This window comes from Lagopus muta, chromosome Z (assembly GCF_023343835.1).
Source record: "Lagopus muta isolate bLagMut1 chromosome Z, bLagMut1 primary, whole genome shotgun sequence".
In the NCBI taxonomy this organism is placed as follows: Eukaryota; Metazoa; Chordata; class Aves; order Galliformes; family Phasianidae; genus Lagopus; species Lagopus muta.
Window position 1 is genome coordinate 59,111,926 of NC_064472.1, and position 17,857 is coordinate 59,129,782.

The 17,857-nt window shown below is 36.4% G+C and overlaps 1 protein-coding gene across 1 annotated transcript in view; it reads right to left on the bottom strand.

Annotated features, from left to right (window-relative positions):
* The window catches only part of ADGRV1 (adhesion G protein-coupled receptor V1), a 251,698-nt gene that overhangs the window by 40,272 nt on the left and 193,569 nt on the right, over positions 1-17,857 (bottom strand). The window contains exons 87-88 of the mRNA XM_048931822.1: positions 10,547-10,704; positions 1,056-1,177 (exon numbers count right to left, since the gene is read on the bottom strand). Of these exons, the coding sequence (XP_048787779.1) occupies positions 1,056-1,177; positions 10,547-10,704 (280 nt within the window). The remainder of the gene's footprint in view (positions 1-1,055; positions 1,178-10,546; positions 10,705-17,857) is intronic.

Below are 17,857 nucleotides of genomic sequence, written 5' to 3' on the forward strand. Positions count from 1 at the left end.
AGATCTGAAGAGCTGTGACCATTGCACTGCAAAAAAGTTTCCTAAAATGCAACTTTACAGATAATTACTGAAGAAGATCTACTCATGCAACTTCACAGAAATGAAAAAAAATCATAATGAATTTGTACTCATATATGCCAATATATGCAGAATAAATAAATGAAAGTTGTATTGAACAATTAAACGTATTACAAGGAGAATAAACTATGGTTATTTTTCTCTGTTTAAATAACTGTTTTTGACTGTGATGATCATTTTGAAAGCATGTAGATTTTTCCTTATGGAAACCCTCCCATTCTGATCTTACATCTAAAATACACCTGTTTTGAAAAATTTTATTAAAAATATAAATATATATACTATTTTGAATTCTTCATCATTTTACTGTTCTCATACATTACAGGTGCTTTCCCATCCATGATATAGTACCCTCTGTTCTGTAAACAACTCCATAATGTGCACTAGGGTGGTCAGTTCAGTGAAACACAGAACTGGCTGATTCGATGGAAGCCTTTCTTCAAAGGGCTGTTTTTATTTTTGGGGGGAAGCAATCATAACATCTAGTCTGCATTTGATTTTTTCAAGGAAAATATCTCAAATTAGTCCATGTTGAATGAGAAAAGCCAATCCCCAAGACTCACCTCAAAACAAAAAAATCACTGTTACAGTAAAGCTTTGTGTTTGTGTGTTTGCTTTTTTTTTTAAAAAAAAAGAATTAACACATAATGAAAATTTAAAAAATGTGTTTCTTTATGAAGGCTGCAGAAGCTTCAGTCTTACTGCTATAATTATCTCAGTAACATTACATAAGTAAGGAAGCAATTTTCTTTCCCAGTTTATAAACTATGAAATTAAATGCATGCAATTGTGGCAGTTGTTTCAAAACAGTGCACCTCATGCATTAACATGCCTTCTAGATGTGAATTTCAGAAACAGACACACATCACCATTAGGTCTTATAGTGTGGCACATGCAAGCCACTATTTGTTTCTGCATTTTGCTCATCCCAAACACCAGATGTCTGCAGGACAGAAGGAAGCAGAGGTCACTCTTACCTGCAAGCTATTGAAGATGATGAAGAAGACCAACATCCAGAGGTGCCGGTAAGCCATGTGCAGTCCTCCCCACAGCCAGGTGATGGAAATCAAAGCAAAGAGGTACAGCACCAGAGGGATTTCTGGAAAGCAGAATCAGAGGCTTTCATTTGGTGTGAAGAAGCACTTTTTAAGCACTATACAGGCAATGCACAGCCATGTCCCTGAGCTAGGGGCAAAGCCTGGAGAGTGGGATGAATTCACAGGATGCACAGCAGAGCTCCTGGAATTGAGGGGATAGGGGAACAAATGTTAGCACTGTTCACACAGAAAACAGCAAAGCTCTGGCTTTTCAGTGTATTCTGATTTACTGTTGCTTTTCCTGCAAATCAAATATGAGTATGCACCCAGCCTTATAAAATGTCAAGAGAGTATCTCTGCTCCATTGAGGAGTCTGCCAAAGACAAAATTTGCACTGATTAACGGCATTCACATTCACAAACAAACATGCAAATCTGGCCTAAAGCCCATATGTGGGGCAGCACTTCACATCCCTCTCTGTATTCACAGTGTGAGGGATTTCAGGAGCACTGTCATGAAGGTTCTTGCATGAAGCAACAGAAGAAAGCAGCAGGATGTTTAGCTCTCAGCCCCAGCCCATCCTGCTCCTGACACCCAGGCCCCAGTTCTGACAGTGTTCACGACAAAGTCCATGTTTGCCTGGTCTACAAGCTGAGAGGAGCAGAGGTGCTGTGCAAAGCATTGCCCCTCTCAATGCCAGCCACAGTGCACCAGTGTAGAGTTTTGGGGAGGCACTGTTTGAGAAACTCACATTAGAGCCTCCTTAAAGTCCCCAGGGGGAAAGGAAAAATGCCTCATGGCCTCAACAGACATTTAACAATTTTCTGTAGTAGCTACTAATATGCACAGCTAGCAGCACGATTCTTTCACAGTAATTAAAAATGTAAAGTTCTCTAAAGCACGAGGTGGCATATTAAGAAATCAAGCATTAGGATTCCTTTTTATCCTACACTGCATACACAATGAATCTAAATACCTACCAGGCATGTACTTAACAAAGTTCATAAAAATTGGCAAGGACCTGACAATCTCAAAATGTCTGGTTACAGAAATAACCTAATAAAGCAAAATAAAAAATGAATAAACTTACATAAAATGCTGAGTTTTTTAGATTTATCTTTCTGAAGATAAACTCAGTAATTATCCATAGAGAAAGTCCTTGGTTTACTTACGAACAGATATTAAGAGAAAAATATAATCGTTCTGTTAAATACCAACATAATTTAATAAAATTTAGCTCTTTAGAAAGCACAAATGATGCAATGGACTGGCAATTAATGATCAATAATGTAGGCATACTCTAAGTACCGTGCAAAGGTCAAAGTTAACAATGCAGAGAACTTTCTCAGAAAGTTGAAGTAATGACTTGGCTATTGCATGACACTGCAATATTGTTCAACTCAGGTGGAGAGCTGGGAAGAGCAGAAAGGAAGTTACAGGGGGACAAACTGCGGGCAGCAGAGCATGCAAGAAGAGCTCAATTGCTGCTTTTACTACACAAACATCACATAAGGAAGGTTACCACAATATTAATCATGACCTTACAGCTCTAGATCATTAGACCTAACGCTGAAGGAGATGATCAATAAGCTGTCTAGGTCATATCAAACACTTTGGATGTACAATGATAGTACTTTACTATCTTCAAATGTGTGTGAGGGATAGCTCTGATAAATTCACTGCCATCCCAGCAGAGCTGAATTAGTTCAGGTAAAAAGAGAATTAAGCTCACTAAATCTAGCAAGATCTCTAAGAAACACACCTTCAAGAGTAACTCAGATAAAGGTTAACGTAAACAAATGCTAATAAGTGCAAATGAATCAGTTACAAATTTTATATATTTGGTAAAATAATAAAAATGGCATAACGATACCTGTCTTTTGCCACATGCTGAATATGGGTACACTGAATATTATGCTTTTGTCAAGAGCAATTGCTTCATTATCAGTACTGTAAGGGATTAACTCAGACGTGGACTTTGCCAGTACTTAAAGTCTCAGCTGCTTGAATTCCCTTCACCCACATTCTTATAAGACAATTTGTTGTATTCTCATTTACAAAAATCTTTAAAAACTGGAAATATATCAGAAAATTTATCAGAAGATCATGAACAATTCACTTGAAGTTTATTGAAATAGCATTGCATAAAAGAGGAGGATGCCAATAAAAAGGCATGGAATGATCCAAAACAGTCTAGTTATCTGCACTTTCCTTCACACGGAGAGGAGACTGACAACTCCGCTCAAACAAACAAGTCTATTTCTGGACAGAAGTAACTTCTCTTACAAGAACTGTACTCTGAATTCAAGTGCAGTAGTCATGCATACAGTACTTGAAATAAATCTCAGAAGATAAAAGACTGCATTTGGACAGCCAAGTCCTTACCAGCGTGATGTAGGTGAGGTACTGTCTAGCAGTTTTGTTGGGCATTATATACATTTGAACTGTGATAGCTCTTTTTTACATGATTAACATAATTTTTTTTAGTACTTGGACTGATGAAAGGTTTTGTTTAAGCAACAGTCAGTCCACCTCCTTCTTAAATACTTCTGTATGTGTATCAGTGTATCTATCCATACAGACATAATGTATGCACATGTCACCATCCTGACTGTTCATAAGTCCTGAAACATCTCTTCCCTTTTCCTTAACTAGAGGTTTAAGAGACAGTGGCAGAGTTGATGATTCCATAGAGATAAATGCAGTTCATGCAGCCCTAGCTGCAGCTGCTCAGTGTATGCAGACTTAGCGCAGTCCAGGCTGGCTTTTGACCAGGCGAAATTACACTTTATTTACCACATAGCTCTCTTTGCCCATGGTCTCTCACTTCTTCCCAACTGCTGAGACTTTGTTTATTATTAACATATCTAAAACCTGATTTTTTTTCTGCAATGTCTGCTGTTGTAAGAGCTGTCCGACACTGTAATCATTTTCTATGGGCAGTAAAACTATAATTTTACTACAGTAGGGTAGTCCTTAAACACTCTAGATTTTTGTCCAATAATTCACATTAAAAAGATGCTGCTGAGAATCTGAAACAAAGGCTGCAATATTCTCAGGACATGTTTGGATTATAAAATTCATGAACCAGGAAAAGTATTGAAATGGTGGAAACATACAATTTCCTTAATGGGAACCTTGAAGGAGTTGTACTGGGAGAGAAAATTTATCGAGCTTTGCTTCCAAGAAAGGCCAAAAAAGCTTTCCAAATGCAGTATTGTCCCATCATTTCTCCTGTTTACAATTCAGACTCTTCAAAACCAGACAAAGTTGATTTCTTTATATTTAGTAATCTTCAGGGCACTTCTACTTCACTACCTCATCTGTTCTGCTCTTGGAGATCTTGGATTCGTAGATGTATTTTAATTCGACGTAACCTTTAAACACAGCTACTCCTGAGGAGTGCACATCAATTGTGATAGACTAAGTTGATGGCGCCTGCCACTCCCTGTTTTAGAGGGTAGCGGCAGGGGAAATCCTTTGCACATTCAGCCAGCTGCCTGCTGTACAGAGGAAGTGGTTCTTTAAAAATGTCTTCTTGTCAATCCTGTGCTTTACAGTTAAGAAAACTTGCACTTGGGCGGAGAAAAAACCTGACAGCTGAATGAACCAACTACTTGCTCGAACGGAGGCATCGGAGTAAGAACAACACAGAGTCATAAAATCATAGGACAGGTTAGACTGAAAAGGACCTTAAAGATCATGAAGTTCCAACCCCCTGATGAAGGCAGGGTTAAACAAGACCTGTGAAACTAAGATCACTAATTGCTATGGAGCAAACCTCTAGCTCTACTAGGAAAAGTAACTGAACTAGGAAAACAAATTGCTTTTATAGATCGCCAGAATTGCAGCTGTCTGCAGGATATCACAATTAGTCCTTTCAGAAAATCACACCCAGTAAGATAGGTAGGCTTTGATGAAGTTTTAGAGTTTGGTACGCATGAAGTAGAATGAACCTCCCAGTTTGGCCTAGATCATATACTTTAGGGGATAATATGCTATTATCTTCCTAGAAATGACAATTGAATAGAAAACAATATTCAGATCCTGAAATTGCCAATTTTCTGTTTCTTTTGCCTGAGCAGTTGAAAACCACTCCTTAATGTTACATACTTGGCCTTTTTCATCACAAAACCAGTTTTAAGCTGCCAGGTAGAATATCTGAAGGTTTTCTTCTTTCTTTTATTACCTGTTAGAGACAGCATTTCCCAGGAATAAGAATCTAACAGTGAAAAGTGTAAATGATATAGAAATTAATAAGTCTGGAAATATTAGAAAATATTTAAACTCTGAAGTATAAAGCTGAACAAGTGCTTGCAACCACCTAAATGACTTAAAAATGAAAAATAAAGAATATACTGCACATTGCTAACATATGAAAACGTATTTTTACCACTTTGTGGGCTCACAGTGTGTCTACTGACTGAACTGCTTTTTTTCCCTAAAAATGGAAAGGTCAATAAAAGAATCAATTAAATAATAAAGCTTTAATGATCTTTTGAGTTTACTATCAATATTTACTATATTTATACTCCTCAAGTTTTTAAGATGATGATACAACTTTAATTGCTTTTCGTAGTTCTTGGCTAGACATGCAGACCTGCTACAAAACCTGGATAATCTTACCTAACATTTTTCCTAGATGACTCAGAAGAATGTGTAACTACTCAGACTGTCACTGTTTCGTGGGAGACCTAATCTTAGTAAAACATTTACAGACTATTGCTTAACAAGTCAGGGATCATAACTACAAAAATGCCACAAAAATCTTTTTCTGAAACTAATGACAGTGTTCCAAGTGCTGCTGGCTCCTTTTTTGATTTCTTTTGACAGCTACTGCTTTTTGACAAGGAGTTTGGTAACAGGATTTTGTGGCCAAAATAAAGAAGTTAACAAGACTTCCTCATAGAGCTCAAAGGAGAAAATTCCAACACCACCATGCAATCAGCAACCCAACACAAAACCTCTGATTCCAGATTGTAAATGTTAAAGATGTGCAGACTTTAACACAATTCGATACTGCAGACTAGAAAGCTGGCAATAAATGTTCATGAAATCCAACTCGAAAAAACTGCTCAGAGATAATTTGCAAAAATACAAAGTAGCAAACCTGATAAAATATTATCTTTGGTTCTTTTTTTTTTTTTTTTTTTACTCTGCTACTTTTTTGTGTGTTTTTTTGTTTGTTTGTTTGTTTTTGTTTTTGTTTTTTTACTCTGAAATTAAAGAAGAGAAATACTTATCACACACATGAGAAGAATAGAGACCATGTCACTGTTAAAAAGCATAAAATACAGGCTACTTCAACATTCACATTTAATTTCAGGTTTTTGACAAACTTTCTTACAAATCTTAAAGATACTTCATGGTATAATCAAATGAAAGACTAGGCTTTATTTTATTTTATTACAACTTATGCTGTATAGAGAACATGGCACATACCATGGCAAATCCAAGAAGAAAAGAAAATGTACCTCCTCATCTTAATACAATAAAATTATTTAAAAGTATTATGCCAGATGGTAAATGAATGCTAAGTTCACAACTATATAGGCATAAATCATGCAAATTAACTTGTTTCTGCAGAATTCTTTAAAGGAAGAAAGCTAATTTGAGCATGTGAAGCACAGTAAAAACACAATTTAAATTGCATGAGGGCAGGTGATTATTTTAAGTTATCTTATTCAGATCTTTGTTCTTGATTTCAGCTTGTAATTATGCTTGTGTATTTTGTCTTTAGCTATATTTTTAAAAGCCTCAGAGGCAAAAATTTGTTTTTCTCCTAATTGCAAAAAAGAAAAGCCCCTTGAGCAATACAAAAACTAAAATATTATCCAAAATAAAACTGCGATGAATACTGTGAACACTGAGGTGGCTAACACCTGGCTCCTGATTCCTAGATCAATATTGTCATCTCTGGATGAAAGCATTCTTGGCACTCACCATTCCATTGCTTCTTTCAGGTAGATGATGTGTATCTTAAAATTCAAGATAAAGATTGTAGAGTGCAAGCTTACAGGATAAAGAATACATGTAACAACAAGTTTAGATGTATATTCTCATTTCAAATCAAAATCCCAGTCCTCAGCAAAATTTCCTGAGTGCAGAAGCATGGTTGGAATGTCCTGCACTTGCATTTTGGATGGCTTGTTTCTTGAGAGGATCATATGGTAGTAGATATAGATGGGTTACCCAGAATGATGTGTTGTGGCTGGAACTGAGTACTGCTGGGATGACAAATATACTAAGGAAATTTATAGTAGGGAAGACATGAAAAGGTAGTTATAGTTTTAAAGCTAAATATTTAAGGTATTCTTCATAAAGTTCTATTATGGCAACAAAAGGTTTTAATCTTTAGATTTCTTCTGGCACATTTACAATCATGATACCTGAATCAAGAACAGTCTACTGCAGTATTTATGCCTAGGGCATGAAAATTAAGTTATGATGTTCCAGAAATTGAGATCATCCATTAATGATGGTATTATTAGAACAAAAATACAGGTGATTTTTCAACTAACTTTTTTTCCTTATATTTTCAAATCTTTGCAAAATTATGAAAAGTTAACAAACAGTTGGAAAGGAAAACAATAAATACTGGACTACTATCTTTTTTATTTCCAATTTTTGTACTTGCATATTAGGACTCTCAAGAAAAAAACAGTCCCCTATTTATATAGCCCTATTCCAACCTCCTGTTATTACAGCCAAATGCAGCTATCCTGCTTTCAGACCACCTGAGATCTTTCAAAAACAGTCTTTCTTGCCACAAACTTAAATATTAGTTCACCCAGAGGCTGTTTATCTAATGCATGCTCCTGACTTGGCTGCTGTCAAGGCTAACTTTTGAGAAGTTGGTTTCTATATACAGAAGAATAATCAGTCAATAAAACATATTTGCTGAAAAGCCGACAGGCTGATTTAGTTCAAACTGGAGCCTCTTTTCCAGCAAGCCTAATGCATATATTTGAAAGAGGACACTGGGGTTCAGGATGACATCTTCTTTAAATCAGATTTCACACTATTTTCCAGCACTCTTTTTTTTTAAAGGAAGAAACGTTGGCTGTTTTAAAAGATAATTCATTCTTGACTCTTCCATTGCCCTTTCTTCTAGCACTCTATTGTGAAGAAAAATTCCCTGCCCTGAGCAAGCTGCATCAACCACAGCGTGAAACAGCACAGCTAGTATTAGAGTGATGCTGCAGTGGTAAAAAACAGAGAAAGCAAACTCACTTATCTAGTGCTCCAGGCAGGGAAGTGAAAAGTGTGCACGCTGCATATTCCACAAAATAGAAGCTAGCAAATGATATTAATTCCTTTTTACTCTCCAGTACAACATTATTTATAATCATAAGCTTTTAAAGAGCTATTCCATGCACACAAAAAAACTATGATAAGCTGTATGGGAAGATACAGACCACTGGCAAAGGAGATGGCAATGATTACTGAGAGCAGAACTGTGCTGACCTAACTGTCCTTATGCTGTGTTATTTTCTTTAAAGCCTGAAATCTACCAGAATACAGTGGAAGAGATGTGACTGCTCAAGAGGAAGAACATACACATGACAGAAAAGGAGGTACAACTAATAAGTTGTAACTAATCTATGAATGGGTAACAAACACTCCTCCTACAGACAGAACAAAATAATAAAGCATAGAGCTGCCTATGTTCATGAATATATTTTATGACAGCAGATAGAATTTATTTTGATAGCTGGAGGAGACAAGATGAAACTTCTTTGTCAGGTAAGCATGAGAATCTTCCAACAGCAGGAGAAAAGAGAGTAATAATATATGTAAATTTTTAGCATCCCATTTTATTTGAAGATAACAGTATAGACTGCATATGAGGATACATTTAACTGTTCCTATTATTAATTTTCTATTAAAGTTAGCAATAACCTTCCTCAAGTAGAGATCACAAATTTGGAACTTCAGGTTAGCTCTACATAGTTTAGGAGGTTTTTCCAGCAGTTTACGCAGTCATCTAAAGAATCTACACTTACAAGTCTTTGCTTATGGTAATGTTACTGTTTCAGAATACAGTGTGGTTTTTCAATTTGGCTTAATTGCCCCGAGACAAACATTACCTTTCAGCATATGGATATGGAATCTTCATCCTTAGAGATACTAAAAAAACCCTAGTTATTTATAAATAAATAGACCTTATTATTCAACACTGAATAAACAGCCACCTTTGTGATTACTCCAGGCAGTCCCCTTTATATCAGAAAGAAATAAAAGCATAAAGTGCAAGTAAAGTCTTGAATATCATATTTATAAGCAGACCTTATACAAACTCATATATAGCTCTTAATAAAGCTGACACTTGGTCACTTCAATTTTGAAGAAATGTCTGAATAATAAGTGCTTTATATTCATTTTCATTTTCTTATAAAATGAATAGATCTCTGAAAAAATGTTCAAAATAAAACATCTCCTGGCTTCATATTATAATTACAATTGCAAATTTGAAACTACAGCTTGTCTGTAAATCCAAACAGTTACAAGCACTGGACTGCTGGATGGAATTTTTTAATAATACACTGTCCCTTTTAAGTTCAGATGATATTCATCTAACAAATTGGGAAAAATGATTCCAGACTCTTTGAAAGGCTGTAAAATCTGTCTTCCTTTAGTCACTAAGAAAATAGACACATTTCTACTAAAATCTACATATTTGTCCTTGTTTATAAAACAGATTTATTTTTTCAAGAACTGCGTGAAAACAAAAGAATTATTCTAAGCTTTCCACAGAGTATCATATTATTCAGAATTGGTATGAACTGCTGCAAATTTATTTTGGGAATGTAATTGTATTTGCAATTGTTGCAGCCGAGCAAACAGACCAATACATCCTGTTTTGCATGAGACAGATCTTTTCTTTCAAGCACATTTCAGTTATGCGAAGCACTAAGAAATCTCAAAACAGTGATGTTAACTCCAAGTACTCCAACATGCAGCCCACAGACCCACACGGCTGCAGGACACACCGTAAAGCAAGGGCCAGGCACTGCTCAGTATCTTGACCATTGTTCTATCTCGACCAGAAAATGATGCTACTCCTCACCCAGCCTCTTCCCTCCTTACAAATGTATTATTTGGCATCAGGCACAACCATGCAGGACAGCATGCTTACTTAGTTCTATGTTCATTACCAAACTAGACATAACAAGTGGTAATAATTTCTTGTATAGGCTTCACATTTTTTTTTTTTCTCATTTTGGTAAAACAGCTCAGCACTTGCATAACTTTCATCATGAAAATACATCCACAGACTAAAAAGGGACAACTAGCATGCTTAATCTTATAGAAGTGCTTTGGTATTTATTGAGCAGTGGCTTCTGGTGGGTTTTTTTGGACGGGAGAGAACTTTCAGCACCATGCTGAAAGTCTGACTTCTTTGCTCAGGGGTAGCTGATGTAGCCTACCTGCAGCATTCGTTCTTCCTCTGAAAATATCGTCGTAAGCTTTCCATTGTGGGGTCACTTGGTAGGCATGAATGAACACCACGAAAACCACCACCAAGCACATTAACGGCACTAGTGCAGCAGTGAAGAGAGCAGCATACGCATTTGGAATGAAGCACCTGATGAAAAAAATGGGAAAAAATGCTGTTTATAAACACAAGCCATTAGTAAATAAGAATACACTTTAAAAAATACAAATCACAGAATCAAAGAATCAAATGAATGAATCATAGAATCATAGAGATTGGAAGGAGGTCATGTAGTCCAACTGCCTGCTAAAGCAGTTTCCCTACAGTAGGTTACCCAGAAAAGTGACCAGGTGACTTTTGAGTATCTCCAGAGAAGGGTACTCCACAACCTCTCTGGGCAGCCTGTTTCAGTGCTCTATCACCCTCACAGTAAAGTTTTTTTCATGTTCAGATGAAACTTCCTGTATTCCAGTTTGTGCCTGTTGGTCTTTGTTCTGTTGTTGGGCACTACTGAAGAGTCTGGCCCCATTCTCTTGATGCCCACTCCTTAGCTATTTATAAGCAGTTTTCTATAGACTGAACAGTCCAGGTCTCTAAGCCTTTCCTTATAATGGAGTTGTTCCAGGCTCCTCTATATCTTTGTATCCTTCTGCTGGACGATAGCCAGTAGTTCCCTGCCTTTCTTGAACTAGGGAGCGTAGAACTTCACACAATATGCCTGTTGTCCATCAGAACACTCAGGCTCTTCTCCACAGAACTCCTTCCCATCAGATCATCTCCTAACCTGTACTGATGCATGTGGTTATTTCTCTCCAACTCTACAGCTGCTCTGCACTTGCCCCTATTGAACATAATTGTTTTCCTCTTTGCCCAACTTTCAGCCTGTCCAGCTCTCACTGAATGGCAGCACAGCCTTCTGGTGCATCAGCCACTTCTCCCAACTCTGTATTATCAACAAACTTTCTGAGAGTGCATTCTATCCCTTCATCCAGGTCAACTAATGAAGACGTTGAACAAGATCGGGCTCAGCAATGAATCCTGAGGAACACCACCAGCTACAGGCCTCCAACTCGACTATGTGCCACTGATGACAACCCTCTGAGCTCTGCCAGTCAGCTAGTTCTCAATCTCATTGTCCATTCACCTATCCCATACTTCCTTTATCTCTATTCCCACAGTAATCTCAAAAATATGCACTGGGTTCTTCTGGATTTATTCCTTATCATATATTAAGGAATATAACATTTGTACCTTAGAAGTATGCATGTTATATTTTAGCGTGAGCAATATTTCAGAGATTTAAACTGTTGCAATAGAACAAATTATATTTTAACCAACTCTATGCAAGCTTTCTTCATTTAATGTGATCATTCTTAGTCATAAAGGTCTAAAAGGTCATTTTGCAATTTTCTATACTTAGTTCTTAAAACCATAAATTAAATTATGAGAAATATATTTTTAAAATAAATGAACAAGTCTTAAAGGCAAAATTCTTCTCAAGTTGCTGGAAATTATATGTCATTTGTACAATGAAGCCAAATGCTTCCGTCTTGCCACTTAAAAAAAAAAATGTTCTCTTTCCATTTATTATAGTTACAATTATTTATAAAGATGTGCTAGGAACATGACTTACTACAAAAAAAAAAAACAAAAAAAAAAAAACAAAAACATATAAGACTATAACTTGAAGATATGGAGATGATAGTTAGAGTTCTCCACTGTATGACTGATCAGGATTTGCTGAGAACTCCCTTGATGTAAGTATGTGCTTTAGTGCCACTGACCTACTCTGGAGATGACGCAAAACTGAGCAGCCCAAGGGACAGCTCAGGAGTCAGTATGTCTAGTCAGTATGCTCTCCCTATTAAAAGGGTGTAACTTACCCAGCCCTTCTGTTTTTCAGGTCAGCTCAGCTAAATAAGTTCTTCTCCAGTGCTGGTGTAATGTACATCTATGAAGAGCCTGGGTATTTGTCTCACTAGCATACATTACCCTTTGGTCAGGTGAGCATGCTGTTAGTAATCTGTTCAGAAAGTCCTGCAAGTCCCTGGGATTTAGTTCTTTGTCACTCCCAGAGCATGTCTGGCATATTAAGTGAATCACAAAATAACTTCCAGCAGAATCCTATATACCTTGTTTGACTGTTCTTCAGAAGGCACAGGCTTAGTGAGACAACAGGCTGAAATACTGCCTGATAACATCAGTGAGCGAGTAAGTAAGCAACAGGGAAGTTAGCTTCTCTGAATTGCCCAAGTTGTGCCCACTATCTCTGCTCCTGGCACTGGGCACCACTGAACAAAGCTTTCCTCTGTCATTCCTGCATCCTCCATTCAGGGATTTATGATCATGGATGAGATCCCACTGAGCCTTTTCTTCTCCATGCTAAGCAGTCCCACTCTCTCTGCCTCTCCTCACAGGGGAGGTGCTCCAGGCCCTGTATTGGTCTCTGTCCAGTATGAGTAGGTCTCTCTCAGACCAAGGGATCCAGAACTGGAACAAGACTCCAGGTGTGGCCTCACCGGTACTGACAAGAGTAGAAGTCACCTCCATTGGCCTGCTGGCTTCACTGTTGGTTTATTTAATCTAATTTTAATATTTCTTAAATATGAAACTAACTTTTTGTTCCCAAACGTATCTTTGAATTGACCCAAATAGAATAACGATGTGAAGGCCTAACACCACAGTCTATACTACTTTTAGGGATTAGACTGAAACCAAGAATCTGCACAGAAACATGTTCTCTAAAACCGCATTTACAGTCAGAAATCTTATCTTTTTCAACTTGATACATTCTTGTATTTCAGAGATCACACATGCTGTTAAATAGCTATCTGAAAATGTCTTGAAATGTTTCTGTGAGCATTCCTTTATGCTCAGAGAACAAAAGTAGCATAAACCTAGGCACTTGCTCTAAAAAAACCTGAAAAGTTACATGGGCAAGAAAATATACAAATCTAGAAATCTTACTTTAGATTTCTTTTGGTGCAATGGTCAAATAGAAAACAAAAACAAAACCAGCAAAACAAAACACCGAGTATCAAATTAGGTTTTCCCTTGCCTTCAGTACAAAGCAATAACACATTCACTCTATGTATTTTTATCAGGACCAGAATGATGAAAAACACCTTCAATATACATATTATTTCTCTATTAACATCAATGTACATAAAAACTAAGCTGGAACTTTTAAATAAGGATACCAATAAACTAATGTTCTTTTTAGAAAAGACAACATCTCAAATAGTTATATATATTTTAGTCATTCTATTTATTAAGATAACCTTGGTTGGACAGCCAGAATCAGGGTGTATCCTTGGTTTTCTTTTTTTTTTTTTCTTTTTAATTTCTTCTTAATCAATAAAATGAATGCATACATTTGCTTTCTTCTCAACGGGATGAAGTATGCTACTTAAGCCTGTTGTAAACTTTTCTATGATCTCTTAATCTACAACATTCCCTAATACAAGGAAAAGGATTCCAGCTACATAAGATATGGGAGACCATCCTTTAATTCTCTGAATAGTTTTAGTATAAAGAAGAAAAAAATAACAAACATGATGTATACTGGAACAATTTTTAAGCAAAATATGAAAATTGCCAAAGAATTACAGACTTCTTTAAAAAAATTACAGAAGATATTGGATGCAAGTTCTGACGTATCTTGTTCCTTTCTAAGCAAGAATTTTTTCAAATACTTCAGTGCACTGAAGACAGTTTTATTCTTCTTTTGGAATGTTTGACTTCCAATCAAATCTTCCTTCAAAAGCAGCTTTAAACTACAGAAAGTTAAGCTTGTAAAAACATTTTCACCTAGTGCTCTCTTCTACTTTTGCCAACAGGTACCTATCTACCTAACTTCTATTTACTGTGAGTTTCTCTCCGGATCTAGACCTAGAATATTATTGTTATTATTGCTTTTAAAAATACATTATTTTTATTTTTCCATCACTGTTATTTAATCCCAGGTGTGAAGCTCAACCGCACTTACACTTCTCCCTTCCTCTAGGAATAGTGGAACTGTGGGGAAGGCTCCACTCCAGAACGGGGACTTGTTGCAGTGTGTGAGTTTGCTCATATTGGTCATGTTACATCAAGAAGGTAAAAGACAAAGGTCAGACAATGAATTAGCACTCATTTGTATTTTGTCACCTCTGTGAACAAAAGATGTCTGTATACCGAAAAACCTAAGTAACAAAAGTCAGAGCTTGAATCATTAGTCATGCTCACTCAGGAATTTCTTTATGGAGTGGATAAAACAAAGATAAAAAGTGAAAATAGACAAATCAGATTACAATCTGTTTTCATACACTCCAGGCTTCCTCAAAAAAAGCAACTTGTTCTCTTTCAGATTTTACATTTCTATTCACTATCTGAGAGTATTTTACACTTAAAACTGCTGTGAATCTCATTGACCACTCAGCTTTACTCACATTTCTTCAATTGCAGGGCCCTAAACCTTCGACAGCATTTCATTTCAGTAGATGGCTAAAGCAGAAGAGCTTTATGTGTACTTAAGAGTAAGCGGCTTTACATATAGGCCAATACCACACTTCCATTTTGTGCCACAGCATAGTAATGTTGACATACACTCAATTTATTGTCCGCAATATGCTATGCATGAGATCTTTTTACGCAGAACTGGTTAACAGCCCGTTATTCCCCATTCTATTTCTGCATAGCAAATTATACTTGGCAAGACTCTTTCTACATGTCCCTACTGAATACCATGTTACTTTTCCAGAACAGACCTCAGATGTCAATAACATTCTGAATTATAACTGAAATTCAATAGACTTCTTTCTCAGCTTTGTGTTGTGGTAAATCCGAATGGAAACTCCTTATTCCAGACTCATATTTTATGAAGTAAATGTAATATTTTCCAGTCCATTAATAACTAAGGAAGATGTTGAACAATATTTGAAAGACATTTTAAAGTCATGACTTACTGATATGTTTCATCCAAGAATTCTGAAAAACTGACCTGAAAACACAGCTAGCCTGTTGACATTTGTTTTCAATATATATTGAAATAGGGAAATTTGAGATGACTGGACATGTACTAACGTTGTTGCAAATGTCAGATAAGACAACAAAATGATTTAACCAACATAAGCCTCTTGAGCAGATGCAACTGAACTAGTATGAGACACAAAGAACATTAAACTGATGAGAATCAAAAGGAAAAATCAAGATACTTTTCTGGAATGAGAATGCATCAAATACAAGTGATTTCAATCTTTTGTGAGCTTACAGATATAGTTTATAAACTTTGACACTTCTGGCAGTATTTGAATTACACAATGTAAGGCAACATAAAGTAAATCTGGAAAACCTACTATATTCCTACTAGAACTATGGCTAGTTCTTAATTCTGCAGAAAATAATCTGGTAATTACTGTGCATCACATTAAACAGAACATGAGTCATAACCTCATGCTGCTGAAAAGAATGTAGATATCATGTGTTGATGTATGAACAGCAGCATATGCTGCAACACTTATGAAGTAATAATTTAGACCTAGTCAGTGTTGTAAAAAGGAAGAAGGCAGTTCACAGGAGAGCAGCAAAGGCTACAAGAAGCCTTATAAACATATTCCCCTCAGAAAGAGAGAAACAAATTGTTTAGATTTGTTCTATTTCTTTGTAAAGAGACATGTCATATATAGGCAGTCACGATTAGGCAAAGGAACAGGCAAAATTCATGCAGACAAACTGCAAAAGAATAACACCTTCTCCATGTTCTAACATATTTTCCTTGCTGCAAAATACATGCTGAGGGCCTTAAATTACACCCAGATCTAAACATGAGTAAAAGCTTCCTGAACAAGAACTATGAAGTGGGGAATACTGTACAATGTTTCTGACTGAACAAAAATCTGTTGGGAATGATGTATAAACAGCTTCTCATCTCTCACAGCTCTGCAACACTGCTTGTGAATAGTACTCTGGCTCTGAATGGTACTCTGGCTCTCTGCACACTTTTTTTTTTCTTCTTCTTTTAAGAGAATTTCAAGAAAAATTGTCTGAAACCTGTCATAGGCATTACTGGAGAAGGGATTAGATGTTTTTAGGGGTATTCCACAATGATAAGGTCCCGCATTTCTCATTTTCTGATATTAAAAGAGGATCCAGACACAAAATGGCCAGGCACTTTAATTCCCAGAAATTCAGGGAAAAACACAAAAGAATACTTAAAACAAATGCATTACAATGTTAGTATTTAGGTCTGTGCTTGAGCTGTTCTTTCCCAATCAAGCCTCTGAGGTGTAATGTAGATAAGTCTCTGTACTCTTGTGAATGCTTGCTAAACATTTTACAGTCAATTTACAGAGTCAAGCCTATCCGATTTGATGTTTTGCCTCCTACTTAGCATTTGCTTGGTTCTTACCTGTCAATGTCTCTGATTGTAAGAAAGCTTGTGTCTAGCCATAATCACCTACAATATCATACAATATATGCATAATTATATGCACAATATATGCATAATAAAATTTAATGGAAAAAGTAATCCCTCAGAAACTCAAGGGAAAGAAAAAATGTGTTGCTGCAGTCTAAAAAAAGAAGAATGTTTGTACTGTCCAAAACATCTACCTCTGTTTTGCACTACTCCAGCTATGTATGTTCAAGTCAATATCCAGAAACAGGCAGACTGAGGTTTGGAGTCCAAAAAGTCATTAGTGATAAAAGAACATCAGATCTGACAGATCTGACTCCCTCCATCATGTACAGTCTGTCAACAATAATTTAACACTGGTCAAATGCCACCTGTGAGGACACACCATAGTTCTATTTCATTCTACAAAAATACTGTCAATGCAGCTTTCGTGTTGTTTCATGTACTTTGAATTGGGAAATAAAAACCCTAAAAGCCACCAAACAACACATCTTAATGCCACATACATACATCACAGAGACCAACCTGATACAGGACATGTAAGTCCACAGGATGTGCAGTTTTGGCTGGGGAAGCAATGACAACCAGTTTGTCATTCAACCTTTAAATTAAGTTTATTTACCATGAATATGCAGATTTTGAAGAGTCTTTTTAATTTAAAACATTTTTAGAAGTGACAAGTAGAAGACTCATTTTTAGGAAACCTAGTGTAAGTAGTATCTGATATGTAGCTGAGAGAATCAGGTTCCTTTAGAGTACCTGGGACAGACCTGAAAGTTGATAAATCAGTATTTTTTCCTGTGGCTTGGCTTACAGTGTTAAGATCGAAGATCAGTGTTAAGATCATTTTTCTGGATAAAATGCAGTGACAATATATCTCCTAACAGTTTTATTACAGTGTTTAATAAC